Source organism: Dromiciops gliroides, chromosome 2, assembly GCF_019393635.1.
Source record: "Dromiciops gliroides isolate mDroGli1 chromosome 2, mDroGli1.pri, whole genome shotgun sequence".
NCBI lineage: Eukaryota > Metazoa > Chordata > Mammalia > Microbiotheria > Microbiotheriidae > Dromiciops > Dromiciops gliroides.
In genome coordinates this window covers 73,090,346-73,113,016 of record NC_057862.1, presented here as the reverse complement: position 1 = coordinate 73,113,016, position 22,671 = coordinate 73,090,346, and the positions used below count along the sequence as shown (strand labels likewise).

General features: G+C 35.6%; 1 protein-coding gene across 1 annotated transcript in view; it reads left to right on the top strand.

Annotated features, from left to right (window-relative positions):
- PARG (poly(ADP-ribose) glycohydrolase) overlaps positions 1 to 22,671 on the top strand; it is a 121,792-nt gene that overhangs the window by 7,940 nt on the left and 91,181 nt on the right. Inside the window, 5 exon segments of the mRNA XM_043981787.1 lie at positions 435 to 1,409; positions 3,909 to 4,092; positions 5,533 to 5,655; positions 5,828 to 5,911; positions 15,284 to 15,358. Coding sequence (XP_043837722.1) covers positions 435 to 1,409; positions 3,909 to 4,092; positions 5,533 to 5,655; positions 5,828 to 5,911; positions 15,284 to 15,358 — 1,441 coding nt within the window.

Here is a 22,671-nt window from a genome sequence, read left to right as displayed (position 1 = left end):
CTCAGATTGTAAGTTCCTTGAGGTCAGGCATTATATTTTATGCTTAAAGTTTCATATTGTCTCTAGTGAAGGATTTTAAGATTAGGATGACTGGAGTTAGGACTTGAGAATCTAGAGATAGAGTGAGTAGGATTTGATAGCTAATTTAGGGGGGGGGAGTCAAAAGTGAGTCTGAAGCATCAAGTGCGGATGACTAGAAAAAAATGGTAGTGCTGTTAGCTTTCAAAGTGCTGAATTCCTGAGGGTTTTTCTAGTAATAGTAGTAGTAGTAGTAAATTACTAGGAGACTGAGCATTTTCATATAGCTGAATATTTAGCTTAGTATAAATTTCTGAGTGAAAATACAAATTGTAAGAAATTGCATTTGTAGACTACTGATAATTTACATATGAGAAGTTTTATTATATTTGTGTGTGTTTTTTTCTCCTCTGCAGTTTGCAGAATAAAGATACCATCATAGCAGGATCTAAGATGAGTTCTATACAGAAAGACAACTTTTTCCAGCATAACATGGAGAAGTTAGAAAATGTTTCTCCACTGAGCCACGCTAAATCCTCTCTAGATAAAAGTACAAAACATTTCAACCATCCTCTGACATCCAGTACTTGTAAGTGGCAAAGTGAAGGAAAACACACAGAGCTTTTGGAAACCGAACCCCAGGAAGTAACTCTTGTGGCAGATCAGTTCAGAAATGCTAATGTGGATCAATCACCCCAAAGTGATGATCAAATTAATATAGATTGTGATGAAAATAGAGACAATAGGCAGCTCTTTTTGACACCTGTAAAGATGGAAAATTCTAAGCAGCCTATGAAAGATGAGCAACCAAGAGAGGCCTCAAGCAATCTGCATCCTAGTAAGTGTTGCCAGCCTCTCCATGACTCCGGTGCAGATAGTCAACAGGAAGAGGTAGAAGTTGTTCCTGAGAGTCCACTGTCAGATGGTGGTTGTAGTGACATTTTACCTGGTCAGAAAAAAGTTGAGAAGATGAGCAGACAAGAAAGTCTTGCAGAGTCTCCTCCTTTTGAGAAAGAAAGTGAACCAGAGTCCCCAATGGATGTTGATAATTCTAAGAATAGTTGTCAGGATTCAGAAGCAGATGAAGAAACGAGCCCATGTTTTGATGAACAAGAAGATGGTAATTCCTCCAAAGCAGCAAATAAATCATCCAGATTTCAAGCAGGAGAGACTAAAATTGAATGTAAAAACCAGCAGTCTCCTAGGGTATGTGAAGATAGTGGATCGAGCCTTCAGTTTGAAGGAGTAGGTAGTCCCACCGGAGAGGATCATTTACACATCAAATCTCCTACTGCTCTGAATATGGAATGCAAAGGTTCCAAGCAACTTGGCAAAAAGGATTCTAAAATAACAGATCACTTTATGAGAATGCCTAGAGGAGAGGATAAAAGGTAATTTTTCCCATTCTTTGTATCCTCAGAGTTTAGCTCAATTTCTGGACTATAGTAAGCACTTAATAAGTGTTTATAGACTGACTAAATTAAATGCAGGGAATTTTGTAATTTTATAAGTGAGCTAAACAGAATCGTTATGTTGAAACCGAAATAGCTGTCTTCCAGGCTAGCTCTATTAAATATAGAGTATCAAATTTAAATTCTCACAAATCAAGAAACAAAATGATAAATTAATTCATCTTGGAAGTTAGATTTCTTTCTCAATATTATTTATTTCCTTCTTTTTTTTTTTTTTTAAGTGAGGCAATTGGGGTTAAGTGACTTGCCCAGGGTCACACAGCTAGTAAGTGTCAAGTGTCTGAGGTCAGATTTGAACTCAGGTCCTCCTGACTCCAGGGCCGGTGCCATATCCACTTCGCCACCTAGCTGCCCCTGAGTTTTAGTTTTTAATCTCATGCTTTAAAAGCCATGCAGCCTAGAGTTCCTTCAGGAGACCTGGGAGGCTGGTTTGTTGGTTGATGATTGTCTTTTGTTCTCAGAGAGGACCAAATGACTTCACTGTGTTGGGGTCAAGGTACATTGTGTCTGACCAGGGATGACCAGACCAATATGAGCTAAGAAAGCTCTACCTCCTGTCAGGCACAAATAGTCCAAATGAACCTTTGGAGTGGAGTTGTGTGGAAATTTGCACATCTCATGTTTCCTTTGATCTACTGCAGTTCTGTTTTGCTCATGGAGCACAGAGATTTCTTTGATCCAGCCATGCCATGGTGGGCAGTCCTGTGCCAGTGTTTTCCATGCTTGCTTTTCAGAGAGACCTTGAGAGTGTCCTTGTATTACTTCTTCTGACCTCCATGTGAGCACTTGCCTTGTCGATGTTCTCCATAAAATAGTCTTTTAGGCAAATGTATGCCTGGTGTTCAGGCAGTGTGGCCCACTCACCAGAGTTGTGCTTTCTGCAGTAGCGTTGAAATCCGTGGCAATTCATGGCAGTTCAGTGTCAGAGAGAACCTCGGTGTCTGGCTCCTTATCTTGTCAGATGATCTTCAGAATCTTACTAAAATAATTCGGATGGAAGCAATTCAGTGTCTTGGAATGATGCTAGCAGACTGTCCACGTTTCACAGATGTACAGCAATGAGGCCAGCACAGTGGCTCTGTAGACCTTCAGTTGGGTTGGCAGTCTAATACCTCTTCTCTCCCACACTTTCCTTCTGAGCCTCCCAAACACTGAGCATGCTCTTGCAATCTAACCTTGTAAATACCATCTGGAGCCAGTGCTGTGCTGAAGTGTTATGACTGGCAGTTGGGTTTGATATTATTGAAGTCATAGTGGATAGAATTCTGGACCTGGAGTCAGGAAGACCTAAATTCAAATATGTCCTGAGGCACTTATTAGCTGTGTGACCCTGGCCAAGTCAATTAAATACTCCCTCTCTCTCTCTCTCTCTCTCTCTCTCTCTCTCTCTCTCTCTCTGTTAACTTATTTGCAAAGAGATGAGGTTGGATTTAACTGGCCTCTAAAGATCCCTTCCAGTTTTGTTTTTTGTTTTTTTTTTTAGTGAGGCAATTGGGGTTAAGTGACTTGCCCAGGGTCACACAGCCAGATTTGAACTCAGGTACTTCTGACTCCAGGGCCGGTGCTTTTCATGACCTCATTTAGGGTTTTCTTGGCAAAGATACTTGGGCCGTTTGCTATTTTCTTCTCTCGCTCATTTTACAAAAGAGGAAACTGAGGCAAACAAGGTGAAGTGACTTGCCCAGGATCATACAGCTATTAACTGTCTGATGCTAGATTTGAATTCAGGAAGATGAGTCTTTCTGACTCCAGCCTTGGTGCTCTGTCTCCTGTGTTACTTAGCTGTCCTAGATTTATCAAATCCTGGACTCCAGGTAGGCACAGTGTGTAGCAGTATTATTCAGGTACCACCTATTTTTGGCACAGCCAACACTATTCATCACTGATAGCTGTGGAGTCTGTCTTAACGGTCCATCAGTTTCAACTCCCACTACATTCATTTTAGCACAGGCTTCAGCTTGGCTTTTGCTATACATTTGTGGGGAAAGAAAAGGGATTAATGAAAAAGAAAAGGAGGTAATAGCTGGGGGAAGGGCAGATGGTCTTTAGGGCTTCTTTTGGTCCTGTATATGGTGTAGGAAGTAACCCATGCCAGGTATTCTCAACTATCTTTAAAAAAATTATTTTTTTGAATAATTTTGTTTCCCCCATTATATGTAAAAAGACTTTTTAGCATTTATTTTCTTCCCTCCCTAAGATGGTAAGCAATCAACTACTTTTTGGAATCATTTCAGGTGATTATTTGATAGAGGTTGCCTGGTGTATTACAGGGCAGCATTCTGCCTTTTTTCCCCTTTTCCTGAAAGCTAAAAATTTCATCTGGTTCCTAAATTTGGGGGCTTGTTTCTGGATCCACAGATTGTATTTGTTCATCTATAGAGGAAGTAATTTTTGACAATTTGTTGTTCTTGATTTTAGAAAAGAGCAATGTGAATTCAAACACCAAAGACCTGAAAGGAAGATCCCTAAGTATATTCCACCTCAGATTTCCCCAGATAAGAAATGGCTTGGAACGCCTATCGAGGAATTGAGAAGAATGCCTTTGTGTGGAGTTCGTCTTCCTCACCTGAGACACTCTGTCAATCATACAGTAACTGTTCGGGTGTGTCACCTTACCTGTAATGGGAGAAAACTCCGAAGAGCTTATTAAAATCATTCAAGCCATATCCTCCTTGTTAAATTAGACCAATGCATAAATGGTCCTTCATGTTACGACTGTGTAAGGCTGTAGAAGTTACTGGTTAAGTACAGCAGGTCATTATTAAAATGTCAGCTTAACCTTAAAAAAAAAAAAGCAAAATGATTATTACCTCAACCTGAACTTTTGAATTTAGAGAAGAAAAAGTAGAAATCCTTACTTTAAATATATTTCTAGCAAAGGTGTACTAAATGTCCTCTCTTAGATTTCTTTTGACACGCATAATATTATGATGTGATGCAATTACATTCATTATTTTTTTCCTTAAATTAAAGAACAAAAACTTATTCAGTAAGTATTTTGTAAAATCTAGTATGGTTATTTTTAGTTTTCATTTGGAACATCAATGATCATTAGATATATTACTTGTAAAATTACAGTACCATTAATGAGGTACTTACTTGTACACTTGGTTGTACATCCAGGTAGTTTTTATTTACGTATTTTTCATTCTCGAAGTAAAATAATACTTTGTTCACATAATAGCCATGTGTTACTTTATTTCTCATGTAATGACCAAATTTATACATAGGGGTACATTTTTTTAGTCATACAATATTTGTAGTGTTGGAAATGAAAGAATCTGAAAAATTATGTAATACATGAAACATAATACCTGATATATTAGAAATACCTTATATATCAATACCTGACATATAATTTCCTGTTCTTTCCTTTCAAATTATTTAGCATATATTCTCTAAACTTAATTTTTTGTGGTTTTTCTAAGCTGATATGGTTTTAGTTTAGTTTTTGACTTTTCAGAAAGTCATTTGAAATATCCAAAGCTATATGTCTTGTCAGGTAGTGAGTTTCCTGTCATTCGAAGTGTTCACTTTTAGGCTGTATAAGTACATTTCAGGTATGTTGTAGATCATAGATGTCAAACCCTCAGTGCACTGAATCAGATTAAAATGTAATTGGGAAATATTTTACAAAGTAAATAAAAATACCAGAACATGGATATGTGGTTTTCTGAGTCAGTGTGTAGTCCATAAGGACCCCTTGTGCACATTTCTGTTTGCGTTAGATGACACTTACAGAGGAAATTCATGTAGTAAGCTGAGGGGTTGGATTAAATTACTTCTAAGAGCCCATTAGCTCCGGGAGTCTGTGAGTCATCTCTTCACGGTCGTTAACACTGGCTTTTGTTCAAAGACAGCTTCCTCTATAAATGGGAGAGTTCTGCATAAAAGTATTAAATTGTTTTAAGACTTTTTTGGATAAGCTTAGACCGTGTCTATGCTGTTTGGTATTGACTTTTGAGTATCTTCTTTAGGTCATTCTGTGAAGTGTAGATAAATGTTTGTACACATTGCATTATGAATATTCTCTCTGTTGCAGGTAGATCTTTTGAAAGCTGGAGAAGTCCCTAAACCTTTTCCAACACATTATAGGGATTTATGGGATAATAAACATGTCAAAATGCCTTGCTCAGAACAAAATTTGTACCCTGTAGAAGATGAGGTAAGAAAAGGAAGTAAAAGTTTTAGTTATGCTTATGAATAAAATTTGTGTGTGTGTGTGTGTGTCTGTGTGTGTGTGTGTCTCTCTCTCTCCTTTGCTCATTTTCAGAACTAGGATGCAGAGGAACTTGGGCATCCTTTTTAATTAATCTCCCTTTCTTTTTTCCTAAAAGAATGGTGAACGAACAGCAGGCAGTCGGTGGGAACTCATTCAGACAGCACTCCTTAACAAGTTCAACCGTCCACAAAACTTGAAGGTATATCCAGTGTATACTTTTTTAAAAATAGAGTTGTTGGGGCAGCTAGGTGGCGCAGTGGAGGGAGCGCCGGCCCTGGAGTCAGGAGTACCTGGGTTCGGATACGGCCTCAGACACTTGACACTTACTGGCTGTGTGACTCTGGGCAAGTCACTTAACCCCAATTGCCTCACTAAAAAACAAAAACAAAAAAATAGAGTTGTTGCTGACGAGTCTACCTTCTATCCCTACACATTCTACGCTGATCCCTGACACCTTATTGTAAGTGACTTATCTAACAGTATCATTTACTTCCTTTTTTTTCTTTTTCATCATTTACCTCCAAAGTTGTTTCTCTGAAATGCCTCCTCCTCCTTCCTAGATGTTCTTTTTTTGTTTCATAACTTCGAGAGAAAGCATAGGCAGAGAGAAATGGACCTGTAGTTAACATATTTGCCTCGGGTCACACCTCAGGCTTCTAACTTCCAGACTTGAGATCTTCCACATTTTGTGCTTTATGGTTTTATTATTAAAATGATCAGGGATACGATGTGAATCTAAAAGTCTACCTCTAAAGGGACAATTTCCATGAATAATGGAGATAATTATCAAAGAACTCAAGATGTAAGAATAATTTATTGACTAGTATTTTGGTTAGATTGCTTTGAGGAAGCATTAATTTTGTCACTGCTACTAAAATCTGCTAAAGGAAACCCATTTCTCATCATCTTACAGTCATGATGCTTAATTTTTTAATAAGATACTCAGGGGTCTGTGATTTTTGTCAGGGGGGGTGAATGTTTTACCCTCTATACACCTTAGTGGGTGGTCTTTAAGAATCTCTGTGGCTGAAAAAATGAATTATCCAGTCACTGACTTGATCCTGACATGCCTCTTCAAACTTAGATAATCATTCCACAAAGCCTCTTTAAGTGCCTACTGTATACCAGATGCTAAGGATACAAAGACCAAACAAAAAGATTCTTTTCCTCAAAAACTTGTGTTCTGTTGGGGGCCTACAAAGGTGTTGGACACTGCAATCGGATGTCCTAAAAACATAGTGCAGTGTAAAGGATTAGCAGCTCAAAGTATGTACAGGATAAATGTATATAATATGAACACAAGCCATAATTAGGGTGGGAGGAAACCAACAGTTGGGAAAATCATCAGGGACTTCATATAGAGGGTGGTGCTTGAGCTGTGTCTTGAAGAAGGAGGGAAACTGAGGAAGAGGTGAGGAAAGAGGTTATTTTAGGAGTCCATCAGTGCTAAGGCACAAAGGTAGACTATGGAATAGGGGTAATATATAATGGAGTTCATAAGATTGAATGGGGCCAGGTTGTGGTGGCCAAGTAGAGGGGGCAGCTAGGTCACGCAGTGGATAGAGCACTGGCCCTGGATTCAGGAGGACCTGAGTTCAAATCCGGGATCAGACACTTGACACTTACTAGCTGTGTGACCCTGGGCAAGTCACTCTTTGCCCCTAAAAAAAAAGCCAAGCAGAGGACCATGTTTTATTCTAGAGGCAATAGGGAACAACTGGAAGTTGTTTGAGGAAGGAAGTAGCATGGCCTTTTCTTTTAGGAAAATCACTTTGACAATTGTCTGGGAAGATGGATTGGAGTGGGGAGAAACTTGCAGCAAAGGCATCAGATATTCCAATTCTTACTCTGATCTATCATGTAATTCAGCCATGCCAGATTGCTTTCAAAAACAGCTAGTGTAATCCACTGTTGGTGGAGTTGTGAATGAATCCATTCTGGAGAGCAATTTAGAACTGTGCCCAAAGGGCTGTAAAACTCTGCATACCCTTTGATTCAGCAATACCACTGCTAAGTTTATATCCCAAAGACATCCCCAAAAAGAGAAAAAGACCTATTTGTACAAAAATATTTATAGCAGCTCTTTTTGTGGTGGCTAAGAATTGGAAATCAAAGGAATGCCCATCAATTGGGGAATGGTTAAATAAGCTGTGATATATGATTGCAATGGAATATTATTTTGACATAACAAATGACAAGTAGGATGGTTTCAGAAAGGCCTGGAAAGACTTATATGAACTGATGTATAGTGAAGTGAGCAGAACCAAGAGAATGTTTTATACAGTGACAGCAATATTGTTGGATGAAGAACTGTGAATCACTTAAACTTGTTTGCCTCATTTACCTCATATGTAAAATGAGAGTAATATGTAAATGTAAAAATATAATATGTGATGGCAGTAATATGTAAGTATAAAAATGTGAGTAAAGCTACCTCCCAGAGTTGTGAGCATCAAATGAGATAATATTTGTAAAGTACTTGGCACAGTTCCTAGAACATAGTGGGTACTTAATAAATTTTTGTTCCCTTTAACAAAGAACAACAGCAGCTAGGGGCACCCATCTTGGGCTTGAATTCCTTCTTACCTATTCTTGTCCTGTACTTCTCATTCTAAATATCCTTCTACTTGACCAAAAAGGCAGAAGCAAATGGAAATTGAATATCTTGCTTTCTTTCTGTACTATGTTAATATTGCACTATTCACTGAAGGCACAAATGTATTTATTTCCTGTTGTTCTTAAGTCTTCAACATTGTTCTTACAGGTATGTATCGCTCATTCTTTGTGATGGTCCTTCCAATATTTTGTATATATACTTTTTGTTTTTACATTTTGGGGAGGGGGGGTGGTGAGGCAATTGGGGTTAAGTGACTTGCCCAGGGTCACACAGCTAGCAAGTGTTAAGTGTCTGAGGCCACATTTGAACTCAGGTCCTCCTGACTCCAGGGCCAGTGCTTTATCCACTGCGCCACCTAGCTGCCCCTTGTATATATACTTTTAATCACTACATGACAATATTAAAAAGCAAGGAGGAGAGATAAAGATGTATAGGCTGTTTTGATATGTGCAGTGAAGCAAAACACATTTTCATATTAATCATAGAAAACACAGACCACAAAAATCCAAGAAAAATAACAAAAGTAAAAAATAAATAAATAAAGTAAAAAAAAATTGCTTTCATCTGCATTCAGATTCTATTAGTTTTTTTTCTGGAGATGGGTATCATTTCTTATCATAAGTCTTTCGGAATTGTCTTCCATCATTGTGTTGCTGAGAAAAGCTAACTCATTCATAGTTGATCATCATACAGTACTGCTGTTACTGAGTATAATGTTCTCCTGGTTCTGCTCATTTCAGTATGCCTCAGTATGTGTGAGTTTTTGCAGGTTTTTCTGAGAATATCCTGTTCTTCGTTTCTTTTTTTTTCCTCCAGTTTTTAAACTTTTTTGTTTTTTTTTTGCGGGGCAATGAGGGTTAAGTGACTTGCCCAGGGTCACACAACTAGTCAATGTCAAGTGTCTGAGATCAGGTTTGAACTCAGGTTCTCCTGAATCCAGGACCGGTGCTTTATCTACTGCGTCACCTAGCTGCCCCCTAAACTTTTTTTTAGTTCAAAATTCTATCCCTCTCTCCCCTCTCCCTTCCCTGAGATGGTAAACCATCAGATATTGGTTATATATATAAAGTTATATAAAACATTTCTATATTATTAATTTTGTACAAGAAGAATCTAATAAAAAAGTGAAAAATAGTATGCTTTAATCTGTTCAATCATCCTCATTTCTTATAGTACAATATTCTTTCACAATCATACCACAGCTTGTTTAGCCATTCCCCAATTGATGGGAATGCCCTCAACTTCCAATCCTTTGCCATTACCTACTATAAATTTTTTTTTGCATGTTGGTCCTTTTCCTTTGGGATGCAGACCTAGTGGTGGTATTGCTCGGTCAAAGGCTATAAATGGTTTTATAATCCTTTGTGCAGAGCCCAGATTGTTCTACAGAATGGTTGAATCAATTCACAGCTACACCAACAGTGCCTTACTATCTCATTTTTCCCACATTCCTCCCAACATATGTTATTTCCTTTTTCTGTCATATTAGCCAGTCTGATAGGTGTGGAATACCTTAGAGTTGGGTTGTTGTTTTTTTTGTTTTTTTGGTGAGGCAATTGGGGTTAAGTGACTTGCCCAGAGTCACACAGCTAGCAAGTGTTAAGTGTCTGAGGCCAGATTTGAACTCAGGTCCTCCTGAATCCAGGGCCGAAGCTCTATCCACTGTGCCACCTAGCTGCCCCTAGAGTTGTTTTAATTTGCATTTTTCTAATCAGTAGTGATTTAGACCATTTTTTCATATGATTGTAGATAGCTTCGATTACATCCTCTGAAAACTACCTGTTCATATCCTTTGACCATTCATCAAGGGGGAATGAGTCTTATTTTTATAAATTTGACTTAGTTCTTTATATATTTGAGAAATGAGGCCTTTACCAGAGAAACTTGCTGATAATTTTTTTTCAGTTGATTACTTTTTATTCCCCTCCATCCTATTTTCCCCATTTATCCTCCTTTTTCCTTTCACCCTGCCCATCCTCAAAAGTGTTTTTGAGTACTGCCTCCCTCAATTTGTCCTCCCTTCTATCAGCCCCTCAGCATAGCCCCTCATCCCTTTCTCTTCCTACTTATTTCCTCATTGAGCCAGTTCTGATGAGATTCAAGCTGTCCCCAGCCTCCATCTTTCCTTCTACTGTAAAAGCTTTTTCATGCCTCTTTTATGTGAGATAATTTACCCCATTTTACCTCCACCTTTCTCCTTCTCCCAGTGCATTCCTCTTTTTCACCCCTTAATTTTTTTTAGATACCATCTTATCATAGTCAACTCACAGCTGTACCCTCTATGTATACACTTTCCAGCTGCCCAAATAATGGTTTTAGGAGTTACTAATTACTCCTATTCTATGGGAGGTCTCTTGTAAGAAAGTAAGTAAAGTAACAAAGTAACACTAATACCATGACCCAATGGGGGGAGTTTGTGGAAGCCACAGACAACACATGAAGGTCAACAGACAACAGAGAAAAACTTTAGAAACTCAAAAATGCATAAAATATCAACATATTTTATCTTTTGCTGCTATAAATATACATAATTTCTTCTCTGGTATGAAGGGAGAGCCAAAAAGTTTTATGCAAATTTTCCAGATTGCAGAGATGACATGCCCTCAACCACCACGATGTGGAAAGGATAACTGATTAAGATTATTAACTGATAAGATTATCAAAGGATAATCTCTTTGAGATTACTGATGTTTTTTTCCCCCTTCCATATGAATTTCATTATTTTTTCTAGTTCTGTAATCTTTTGGTATTTTGATTGGCATGATACTGAATAAGCAAATTAATTTAGGTAATATCATTTTTATTATACCAGTTCATAACACCCATGAGCAAAAAATTTCCCCAATTACTTAGGTTTGTCTTTATTTCAATAAACAGTAGTCTGTAGTTGTATTTCTATAGTTCTTGTGTCTATTTTAGAAGGTAGATTCCCAAGTACTTTATCCATTCTACAATTTTAAATGGAATTTCTTTTTAATTTTCTATTTTTTATTGGTATTATATAGAAATCCTGATGCTTCATTTTATAAAGTGGACATTTGCTAAAGTTATCGTTTCAATTATTTCTAGTTGACTCATTAGGTTTCTTTAAATACAACACCATAACACTATTATTTCTTCTTTAAATATGGTTTTCCCTCAATTTCTTTTTCTTGCCCTATTGCTATAGAGAGTATTTTCTGTACAATGTCAAACAGAAATATTGACAAGGGACATCCTTGCTTCTCCTTTGAATCTATGAAGAAAGAATTCTAATTTATCTCTCCATAAGGTTTTGGTTTTAGATTTATATTATTTATTCTAATGAAAGGTCCATTTATTCCTATTTTTTCTAGTATTTTTATTAGAAATAGGTGCTGCATTGTGTGAAAAGCTTTTTTCTCTGTTGATATAAACATCATTTTTGTTGAATTTTTTTTAAATTAACATAGTTAAGTTTATAATTTTCCTAATATTAAGTTAAGCCTGCATTCCTGGTATAAATCCAATTCAGTTCTTTTGTAAAATCTGCGTGATATATTGTTTTAACCTTTTTGCTAATATTTTATTTCAAATTTTTGCATCAAAGTTCATTGGGAATATTAGTCTATACTTTTCTTTTTCTGTTTTGATTCACCCTGGTTTATAAATCAAGATTCTATATTCTACAGAAGGAATCTAGTAAGATCTCTTCTTTTGCTATTTTTGCAAACAATGTTATATTAGAATTGACTTTAATGTTAACTAAATGTTCTTTAAACATTTGATGGAATTTATTTATAAACCCATGTCATCCTAGTCCATCTGTCCGTCCGGTTCCCCCCCCCCCCACACTCCCTTTGGAAATTCACTTTTGGATTGTTCAATTATTTGGTTTTGAATTTTTCTCCAATCCACAGATCTGATGGGTAGTTTTTTCCCCCATATTTCTCTAAAATGTTTATGACGTAAGTGACCTTTTTTATCTGGGTCAAATACCCACTTGGAACTTAACTTTGTATAAGTGTGAGATACTGGTCTAAATTTAATATCTTCCATATTGCCAGACAATTTTCTCAACAGCTCTTTGCCAAATAGTGAATCTTTATCACAACAGCTGGACTCTTGAAAGTTTATCAAATATTATTGCTTCTGTATGCTGTATACCTACTATGTTCCACTGATCAATCTGTTTCTTAAGTAATAACAAAATGGATGATTTTGCTGACATAAAATTTAAAAATTTTTGCACAAAGCAAATAAAAATAAGATTAAAAAGGAAACAACTGGAAAAAATATTTGCTGCAAGTATCTCTCATAAAGGTATCATTTCGAAAATATATAAGGCAAAGCTTCTTAAAACTGTGGGTTGTGACCTCATATGGGGTTATGTAACTGAATGTGTATGTGTGTGTGGGGAGGAGGGGTGTGTGAAAAACTTGACAAAAATAAAAGATATATAAAATATACCTATATTATATATCTATATACCCATAGTTGTGTAAAAATTTCTCAGGCAAAAAGGGGTTGTGAGTGGAAAAAGTTCAAGAATCCCTGATATAAGTGATTTATTCAAATTTATAACTAAAAAAACCACTCTCCAATTAATAAATGGTCTAAGGATATGAATGATCTCAAGAGAAGAAATGAAAGCTACAGTTATATAAAAAAATGCTCATAATTACTACTAATTAGAGAAATAAAATTAAAGCAAATCTAAGATTCTTCTTATTACCATCAGTGGGCAATGATGACAAAAAAGAAAACGATAAATGTTAAGGCTATGGGAAAACCGGTACACTTGTGCTGGTAGACCTATAACTGAGTACCACCATTCTGGAAAGAAATTTTGAATTATCCACAAAAAGTTACTAAATAGTGAGTGTCCTTTGACCCCACTATGCACTAGCTAGGAAAATATCCAAAAGAGGTCAAAGAAATTCAAAATAGTCTTATATTTTAAAAAATATTTATGGCTGTTCCTTTTTGCAGAGGCAAAAAATTGCAAACTAAAAGGCAACAATTAAATCACAACAATTAAAGAATGACTGAATAAGTTATTGAATATTAATGTAACTGAATACATGCTGTATGAAATGAGAAAATAAACAATTCCAAAAAGACATGGAAAGACATATGAACTGATATAGGATAAAAGGAAAAAACAAATTACTATGAAAGCTTATGACCACAAATGATTACAGAGAACCGATAGTTAAACACACTAGGTATAGAATGACACATTTATGTACATGCATACATAAAGAGACACACACACATATATTTATAGCATATACAAATATTCCACAGTCTTTGGGGGAACTTGTTTTGCTTGGCTATGCATATTTATTACAATAAATTTGCTTCTTTCTTTTTTAATGGTGTGGGGGAAAGGACGATTTCTTTTAATTTTTTAAAAAGTGGCGGGCAGCTAGGTGGCGCAGTGGATAAAGCACCGGTCCTGGATTCAGGAGTACCTGAGTTCAAATATGGCCTCAGACACTTGACACTTACTAGCTGTGTGACCCTGGGCAAGTCACTTAACCCCAATTGCCTCACCAAAAAAAAAAGAATGTTGACCTTCATGTGTTGTCTGTGGCTTCCACAAACTCCCCCCAAATTACCATTTAATTCCTTATGCCAACCTCTGATACATTGAAACTGTGATGGGGAAAGTTGAGATGTGGAAGGGATAACTAGTGAAAAGAAATGGGGGCAAAGCGGGTCTAGCAGTGTTAGATCTTAAACTATACCACAAAGCAGTTATTATTAAAACAATTTAGCACTGATTAAGAAACAGAAAAATTGATCAGAACAGATTAGGAATACAGCATGTAGTAGCAAATGTATTTAATACCCTGATGTTCACTAAGACCTAAGCTGCTGTGAAAAGGACTTACTGTTGGACCAAAACTGCTGGGAAAATTAGAAAGCAGTATGGTAGAAAATCAAAAAAGAAGATACTTAATGAGAAAGTTGGAGGCTATATATAGGAATTAGATAAACAGACCCAGCCAGTTGTCATTCTGAATTGTTAAATAAGTACACCAGTAGATGGCAGTTATCTATCAAATAAGAAATGTGATCTCATTGATTAAATTGTATTCTCGTATCATGTATATCATAATATAGCTATTTCTGTTCATCTTCTGCAACTGTTGTCCCTGTCTTCCCACATTTGCCACTGGGAATTCATCCAGTGTTCTGGGGGCCTTAAAGTAAATGAAATACTCCTCAGTATAAATTTTTTTTTTGCCCTAAAAATAGTCTGTACAAAAACAAAACTAAACAACTCCTAAGTTTAAAAAGAAATTAACTTTTAGATCATTATTTCTGAATCTATTTCTTCCTTGCCAGCCAAGTCCATTCCTTGTTTAAAAAAAAAAAAGGCATTAAAAAAAGAGGGGAGGAGGCAGAACTAGCAAAACTAGCCAACATGAATTAACAGGACATAGCCACAAGGGAAAGAGGTTCTTTTTCTTATCTCTTTTCAGGAACAGTCTTTATCCTTATAACTAAATAGCATTTAGTTTCTTTTTACTGTTATCATCCTTTCCATTTTCATTGTTATCATTGTGGATGTTGGTTTCCTGGTTCTGTTTATTTACTTCACATCAGTTCATGTAAGTTTCACATGCTTCTATGAATTCTTCCTGGTGTGACATTCCATTATTTAACTGCCTTCATTTATCTATTCTGCAACTGATGGGTATCTATTTTGCTTCCTATTCTTTGCTGGCACAAAGAGTACTTTTACAATTTTTTTGATGTATTTGGGATCTTTCTTCCTTTGGGTATATCTTTCTAGTAGTGATATCACTACCTTTGATGTATGCTAAATGATAACTAGGTGATGGAGAAAACTTGTCCAGAACTAAGACATTTCTTGGTGATAATCTACCAAGTGGATAATCTGTTAGTAGGTAATTGAGTCAATTGTACAACCATTCTCTATCCCAATCAGTGACTTAAATTTTGTTTATGCTTTTTCCATAGGATGCTATATTGAAATATAATGTTGCATATGCCAAGAAATGGGACTTTACAGCTTTGGTCGACTTCTGGGAGAAGGTAAAGTATGTTTGCAATATACTAATCATTGTAAGCAATTGAAAGTAATTATAATTTGCTTCTACTGGTGTTCCATCATTTTTAGCTATCCTATTTGTTCAAATCACCTACTTGCTCATTCAGTAGCAACATCTACTTTGGTATGCCACTACTAATTAATAATTTTTTCATTTATTTGTGTAACTGTAAATTAAGATAAATCTTATATATAATTTTGATTGCTTACTAAAAATATTAATCAATCATGAGTACAGGTAGTTATATTAATTCCATTGTACATTTGTTCATTCAACCACCATTTATTAAATATACACTGTTTACAGCTTATGTATTCTGAACTTTTGGAAGATGCTGGCATTCTAAAATTGTAGGTTTTAGAACTGAAAGGGACTTTACAAATCAGTTAGCTGAGCCCCTTCATTTTACATGAGACCCAGAGCTGTTCAATGACGTGCCCATGGTCACACAGGTCATCCCTTAGCTAGGATTTAAATCCAGATTCTCTGACCCCAAAAACATTATGTTTTTCATTATACCATACTGTGGTTTGGAGAATGATATTTTCTTATGTTAAGAGTTTAGATCATTTATATTGAGCTTATTAGAATCATTAAGATAAGCACTCTATTCATTCTCTTAGCATATATTATTAGTTATTAAAGTTCTATTTGTTACAATTTTTTCTGTGATATTACTATATGGATTACCAGTTCGTCTTGTAAGACTTCTGGAGCCAATAGGAATATATATAGAGAGAGTAACAATATTCTAAAATGAAACAAAGAAGGCAATTTAAAGCGTCACAAATTGGATTACTTATTATATTTTTATACTTAATAATGTATATATTATGAAAGGCAAGCAATATGGAAATGCGTTTTAAAGTGATTTAAAGTTTTTGCCCTATGGGTTTTTTCATTAGCTAATTAAACATTTGCAAAATGTAAACTTTTTTTAACCTTTGAGACTATATTCTGTTTCCTTTAATTGTTTGAAGATGTGTATGTTACTTTATTCTTTCTGTTCCAGACTTTGATACATTAGTGGATTCCTGATCTTACTCTATTGGTAGAGATTACAATACCCTTTGTGGTTCTTGTTTATATCTTTCTAGAAATCCTTCATACAGAATCTACCCAATGTTCTAGGGATTTTCCTATGGTCCTTTTGATATTTTGTGAGTACAGCATAGCACTCAGGTTGGCCACCTGTTATCCTTTATTTTAGCTACTTATCTGGCCCACCTTCTTTGCTAGGATTGATGTCTTTTTATACCATCTCTTTTATGCAACTCATGTTGATTATATATTTCAGCTTTCTTTTAACCACCTTGGTTTGTTTTTTTTTTACATTTCCCTTCAGGGCACTTATAATTTTAATTCTGAGATGGTGGTCTATGATTGGTAATCTTATATCATCAATGGAAGAATCATGGTGTTAAAAGATGACATTTTGTGGCAGCAGGCAGTTTGGGATCATAAAAATAGCATATACTTTCCCAAACCTATAACATAATTTTCCCACTTAATTCTTGTCCTAGATCTTTTCCATCTGTACCTCCTGTCCAAGAGTTATATAAATGGTGTGTAACATGTTGATAATGTATGCTGAGTGCTTTGTAAACCTTAAAGTCCTATGTAAATAAGCTGCTGTTATTATATACACTTGATGGACTAACTCAGTGGACTTCTTGTCCATCTTCATGTTATAATCTGTGCAATTATATGTCTTCATTTTGATTTTTTGAGTGAATAGCTAGACCAATATCTTTTGAATATATCATATTTTAAAAATTAATAAATATGTGAACCATTTTATAGAAAACGTCATTGAGCATGTATGTAAATAATTAAATATTAATCTGAACTTTTGCAATACTGAACTGAGTACTGAAGAATGAAAGTGTCACAGAAGCATGATATAATTCAAAGCATTTGAAGTAAATATTTTATCTGATGTGTTGGGACTTGCAATCACTTGCTGCAACCCGGCAGATGTCAGACTGTGTCAAGGGTGCAATAACTAGGTTTTCCACTGGTTGTCTTTCACCCTGATGTTGGCAGATTAATGCATTTTAATATCTTTCCTGCTTGCTTTGATTGTCTTAATTGACCTTTAACCATCAAAAGTCAAGGTCCATTTTTATAGTAGTACTTGTAAAATCCAAACTAATCTATCATCTTTGTAGTATCAGTAATTTTGGGTCTGGTTTATTGAGCTTTTGGCATGTGTGATGCTGAAAGGTGGGCATAAAATACATAATTCAGGTTTTCAGTCTGTTGTAATATTAGAGAAGGAAATATGTTTTCACAGTAAATTCCCTAAACCTTGCTTTTACAAAGGTCTTATTTTTGATGCCATAGAAAGTTTCAAGATACATTTGGCCTTGAGATTATCTATTGTTTTTTAAAAAGAAATGTATTTTTTATTAATTTTTGTTCCTGTTGATACTTATTCAAGTCATCAGAACATAAGAAAAATGCAGGTGGGCCATTTGCATTTTGTTATCTTCCAAGCCAAAATTGAATATTGTGATTTACTTTTCTGGGAAGATCATAATAAATGTAATACTCTGAAGTGGCAGTAAAACATGCCACTGATTAAGATATTACTGGAGCCTTTCTGAGTTAAAGCAACCATATTTTCTCTCCTTAATCAAGAATGCTCAGACATGGTTGCCTTTTCCCTTAGTATGATGACCTTGTCCAGAAATGATTGATGTATTCCTCTAAGAGGAAACATACAAGAAGTTTTGACAAGTTTAGTGTATTACCATGATGCTTATGCTATTTTTATAACTCCATGGAGATGAAAGTCATTGTTTCTGTAGAGACTGAGCTAAATGTTTCCTGGTTATTGCATATTGACTATTTTTCACCTTTCCCCCAATAATGATAGGTTGTACTGCCTAAAAATGAAGAGATTATTAGAATTTCTTTTATATCAGATAAAGCAAGAAATGCTTAGAATGTTTGATTCACCTTAATTTGTTTCCATTTTGCATCTGATTTCTAGATGATTAGGACAGAATGCTGACAATTTACAGCACAAGAGAACATTATTGTTAGGTAGATTTAATGAAAAGAAGTCCTCCTTTTCAATTGTATAAAATCTTAGTATCAAATGGTGATTAGTTTAAAAAAAAATTCATGTCAGTGGGATTGGAAGAAGAAAACAGATTTGGTTTGAGGAGGGCGATTGTTTGATATGGTTTTTGTAAGTTCTCAAATAATGCTTACTTCTCTTTTAATTGATCTTTAATTTTGCCTATTAGCACAATCACTTCAGTGTCACAATAAATAATAGCACAAAGAAAATTTCAGATAATATAACATATACTATGGTACATCTAATTTTGGAATGAAATTTATTTTGATATTGATTAGTATTTTGAAAAGCTTTCCTTTTGTTTTACTTTGTAATTTGAGTGATGGATTCTGTATCTAATGCCACCTTTTGAAACAGCAAGCTATTTAAAATTACTTACTATTTATTTTGAATTTATAAGTACTGATCACATTTACTCATGATATCCCCAAGGTTGAGGTCAGCAGAATTTTCCTGTGTTAATATGCTCATTTGGATGGAGGTCAGGAATATAATCATTGATTTAATTATTTTGTCAGAGTAAAACCTCTGAATATGCCAAAATGTAATTTGAAAATGTTTTGTTTGAAAATTAAACTGCAAAAGTGCTGCTAAGTTGAAGTGGCAGATATTTCGTACTCTTTGTATCTTAAGTGCTAATGTTAGCCTTCCTCCCTGCCAGCTGTTGGAAGTACCGGGAATGAATATGCTGTTTTATGGCCCTCCTGTGTAGTGTTCCATTAAATTAAATCTAAAACACTTGCTATAATTTATATTCTAAATGAATCAATACTTTTAGCCCTGTGGTTTTCCACAGGAAGATAAAACATTCCCATTATGTTAGAAAAAGAAGAGTGTCATTTTAAGTTCATTTGGAGTATTCCGAATACTGTTATCTTAATATACATGTTGTTGATACTTTAAAGTTGATTCCACCTTTGTTTTTATAAGTAATTTGTTAAATTGTATATGTTAGCATAGTATCATTGAGTTAAATTGAAAATTATTCAATATAATGAATTGTTTAAATACTCCCAAGTAAATTTGAACCACAAATGCTTTTAAGAATAAAGTTAATCTTTTTGATAATTTTAAAAATAGTGTTAATGGTAGACAGGAAAATAGAATAAGCACAAAAGGCTTTTCATTCCGGCATTTTACCATATGTTGAGACAAAGACTTAGATTTGGTGTTTCCAAGCTTGGGAGATAAAAAGATCCATTGTGATGTAGGTGAAAGAGTGCTTAGATGGGTGTGCCCAGGATTCTGCTCAATCAAGTGAGTCTCTTCTACTACACCTGTTTGATCTTGGCCATGTGACTGTACTGTTGTTAGCTTCAGTTTCCCATCTTGGTAATAAGGGGATTGGATGAATGGATGGATGGATGAAGGAATGAATGAATGAAGCACTTATTAAGTGCTTACTATGTGCAAAGCATTTACTAAGCATTGGGGAACCAATTAGAAAAGTAAGACGGGGGCGGAGCCAGGATGGCAGAGGAAAGACATCAAACAGAGCTCCTGATACAATTACCCCCAAAACAGCAATAAAAGAACCCCTGGAGCAGAAAAACCCACAAGAAAAGTAAAACAGTCCTGCTTTCAAGGAACTTCTGTGGTGAGGTTGTGACTCTTAAGTCCAATGGAAAAGTTCCATGGGACTTTGGGTGAGAGGCAAAAGCAGATGGCAGTGCTTCTTCTTAAATGTCATTTCCACTGACAAAAGTTTTATTGATATTTGATTTGTTGAACTATTTGACAGTACCTAGGATTTTGGTGTCAAGACTTTTCTTTTCTGGGTCTTCAGTAGTTGTTGCTGTAGTACCTGCAGGAACACTTTCTAGGCTGCATGTCCACAGAGCCTGCTTCCTAGGATGATGAGAGAGGGCATTTGACTGAAAGCATTGCTATTCCCAAGATTTAGGGTTCATAATGCTGGACTGTATCCATCAGGGTTGAATGCAGGGATTTCTTAGTCCTTTCCAGCTTGACTATTCCAAAACTTTATAAAACCTAGAATTAAAATAAATATATGGCAGTGATGTATTACTAACCTTTAAATTTTTTTATTTTTTTTTTGCTGGGCAATGAGGGTTAAGTGACAATCTTTAAATTTTTTATTGAAAACCAAAGTCATTACTTAGTGCAGCCTGTTATTCTGTGTGTGGAAACATGAAGGAGCATGTATTGCTCTTAGAAATTCTCTAGTCATTTATCTTAGGTTGATTATTGAAATAATGAGTTTGTCACTGAAACATTAAATAGTTTATATCCTTGAAGTGACTTATCTGGGAAAGATTATGTGAAAGCTTCCTATCTTGCCATTTTCACCTTTCTCTCAAATGAGGTTATTTAAAATAATTAATAATGATGAAATTGTTCATGAATGTAAGCAAGTATTTTTGAAGTGGTACCCCCTGAATTCTAATACTATTGATGCTGGCATGTTGAAGTTTTATATATTAGCTTTTTTGTGTGCTCATTTGGACAAAAAGGTAGATGAAAGCCATCCTTTCGTATAGCCTTTTGCAGTATTTATTATCTAAAAGTCTGTTATGAAAAATGAATAATAGCAAATCTACTTTGGAATCCCTTTAACGTTGAGCTTCTTTTAGCATCTCATCCCATTTTTTAGTCATTGGTATGCAGTTTTTGATATGATGCCATGTTTTAAAGCACAACCTTGCTGAATGATTTTATATTTGTTCTTGGTATACAGTTTCCACACAAGAACATCAACAACTCAAATTTATATATCAGTTTAGGGTTTTCAAAGTATTTTCATAACAATAACTGTCTGAGACAGGTAGTTAGTTATTTTATAGGTGAGGAAATTGGTGAGGTTAAGTTTCTTGTTTGAGACAGTTCAGGTGTAGGTTTCCTAATTTCATTTCCTTCACTATTCCCATGCTGCTGCCTTATTTAAAAAAATACTTTTGTTTAATTTTTGTAAAATTTAGATTAGTTTTGAAATAGTATTGAGGATAAAGCACTGGCCCTGAATTCAGGAGGACCTGAGTTCAAATCTGGCCTAAGACACTTGACACTTACTAGCTGTGTGACCAGAAAAAGAAAAAAGAAATAGTATTGAGGTAAGACTTTTGAATATAAAAATCAAACACCTTAGGTTAAAACTGCTCTATTTCTCATTTTGGTTATTATTTGGATTTTTATAGATGTTAGATCTGTCTTTGTATTTTCTTTTTTTCCTTTTCTTTTTTTTTGGGGGGGGGTGCAGGGCAATGAGGGTTAAGTGACTTGCCCAGGGTCACACAGCTAGTAAGTGTCAAGTGTCTGAGGCTAGATTTGAACTCAGGTCCTCCTGACTCCAGGGCTGCACCACCTAGCTGCCCCTGTATTTTCTACAGTGCTTGTGCATATATATCTGTTTATTCACACAGGGGGAGAGACTGGATATGTGATTTTGTTGACTTGTGGGATTCCCTCAGCTAAAGCAGATCAACTCCTTCTCTGACACTGTTGTGAAAATTTCTAAGTTGCAGGCCTTGACGAAGAAAAACCAGTTTCCAAGCTGTAGAATATAGGTTTATTGAGAGAGGGATCCTGTCTCACAATAAAGCTGGTCTCAGGTCTGAGACCTGAAGATCCCGAGCCACGAGTCCCAAGGATTTTTATACACAATCAGGGCATAAGAGTATTTATACCCTACTATTCTTAAACTCCTCCGATTTTACAGTCCACCAAAATATGTAAAGACAACCAAAATGATACATGTCTTGCCATACACTATTAAAAAGAACGGACAAGGGGCAGCTAGGTGGCGCAGTGAATAGAGCACTGGCCCTGGAGTCAGGAGTACCTGAGTTCAAATCTGGCCTCAAACACTTAACACTTACTAGCTGTGTGACCCTGGGCAAGTCACTTAACCCCAATTGCCTCACTAAAAAAAAAAAAGAAAAAGAACAGACAAGCTACTTGAGGTGCTGTTCTGTATTTAAGACAGTCTAACTTTTTAACCTGTTCAAAACGACATCCTTCTTTAAAACAGGATTGAGGGGCGGCTAGGTGGTGCAGTGGATAAAGCACTGGCCCTGGAGTCAGGAGTACCTGAGTTCAAATCCGGCCTCAGACACTTAACACTTACTAGCTGTGTGACCCTGGGCAAGTCACTTAACCCCAATTGCCTCACTAAAAAAAACACACAAAAAAACAAAAACCAGGATTGAAACAGATGTGATATTGACTAAAAAACAAATTCCTAGCCT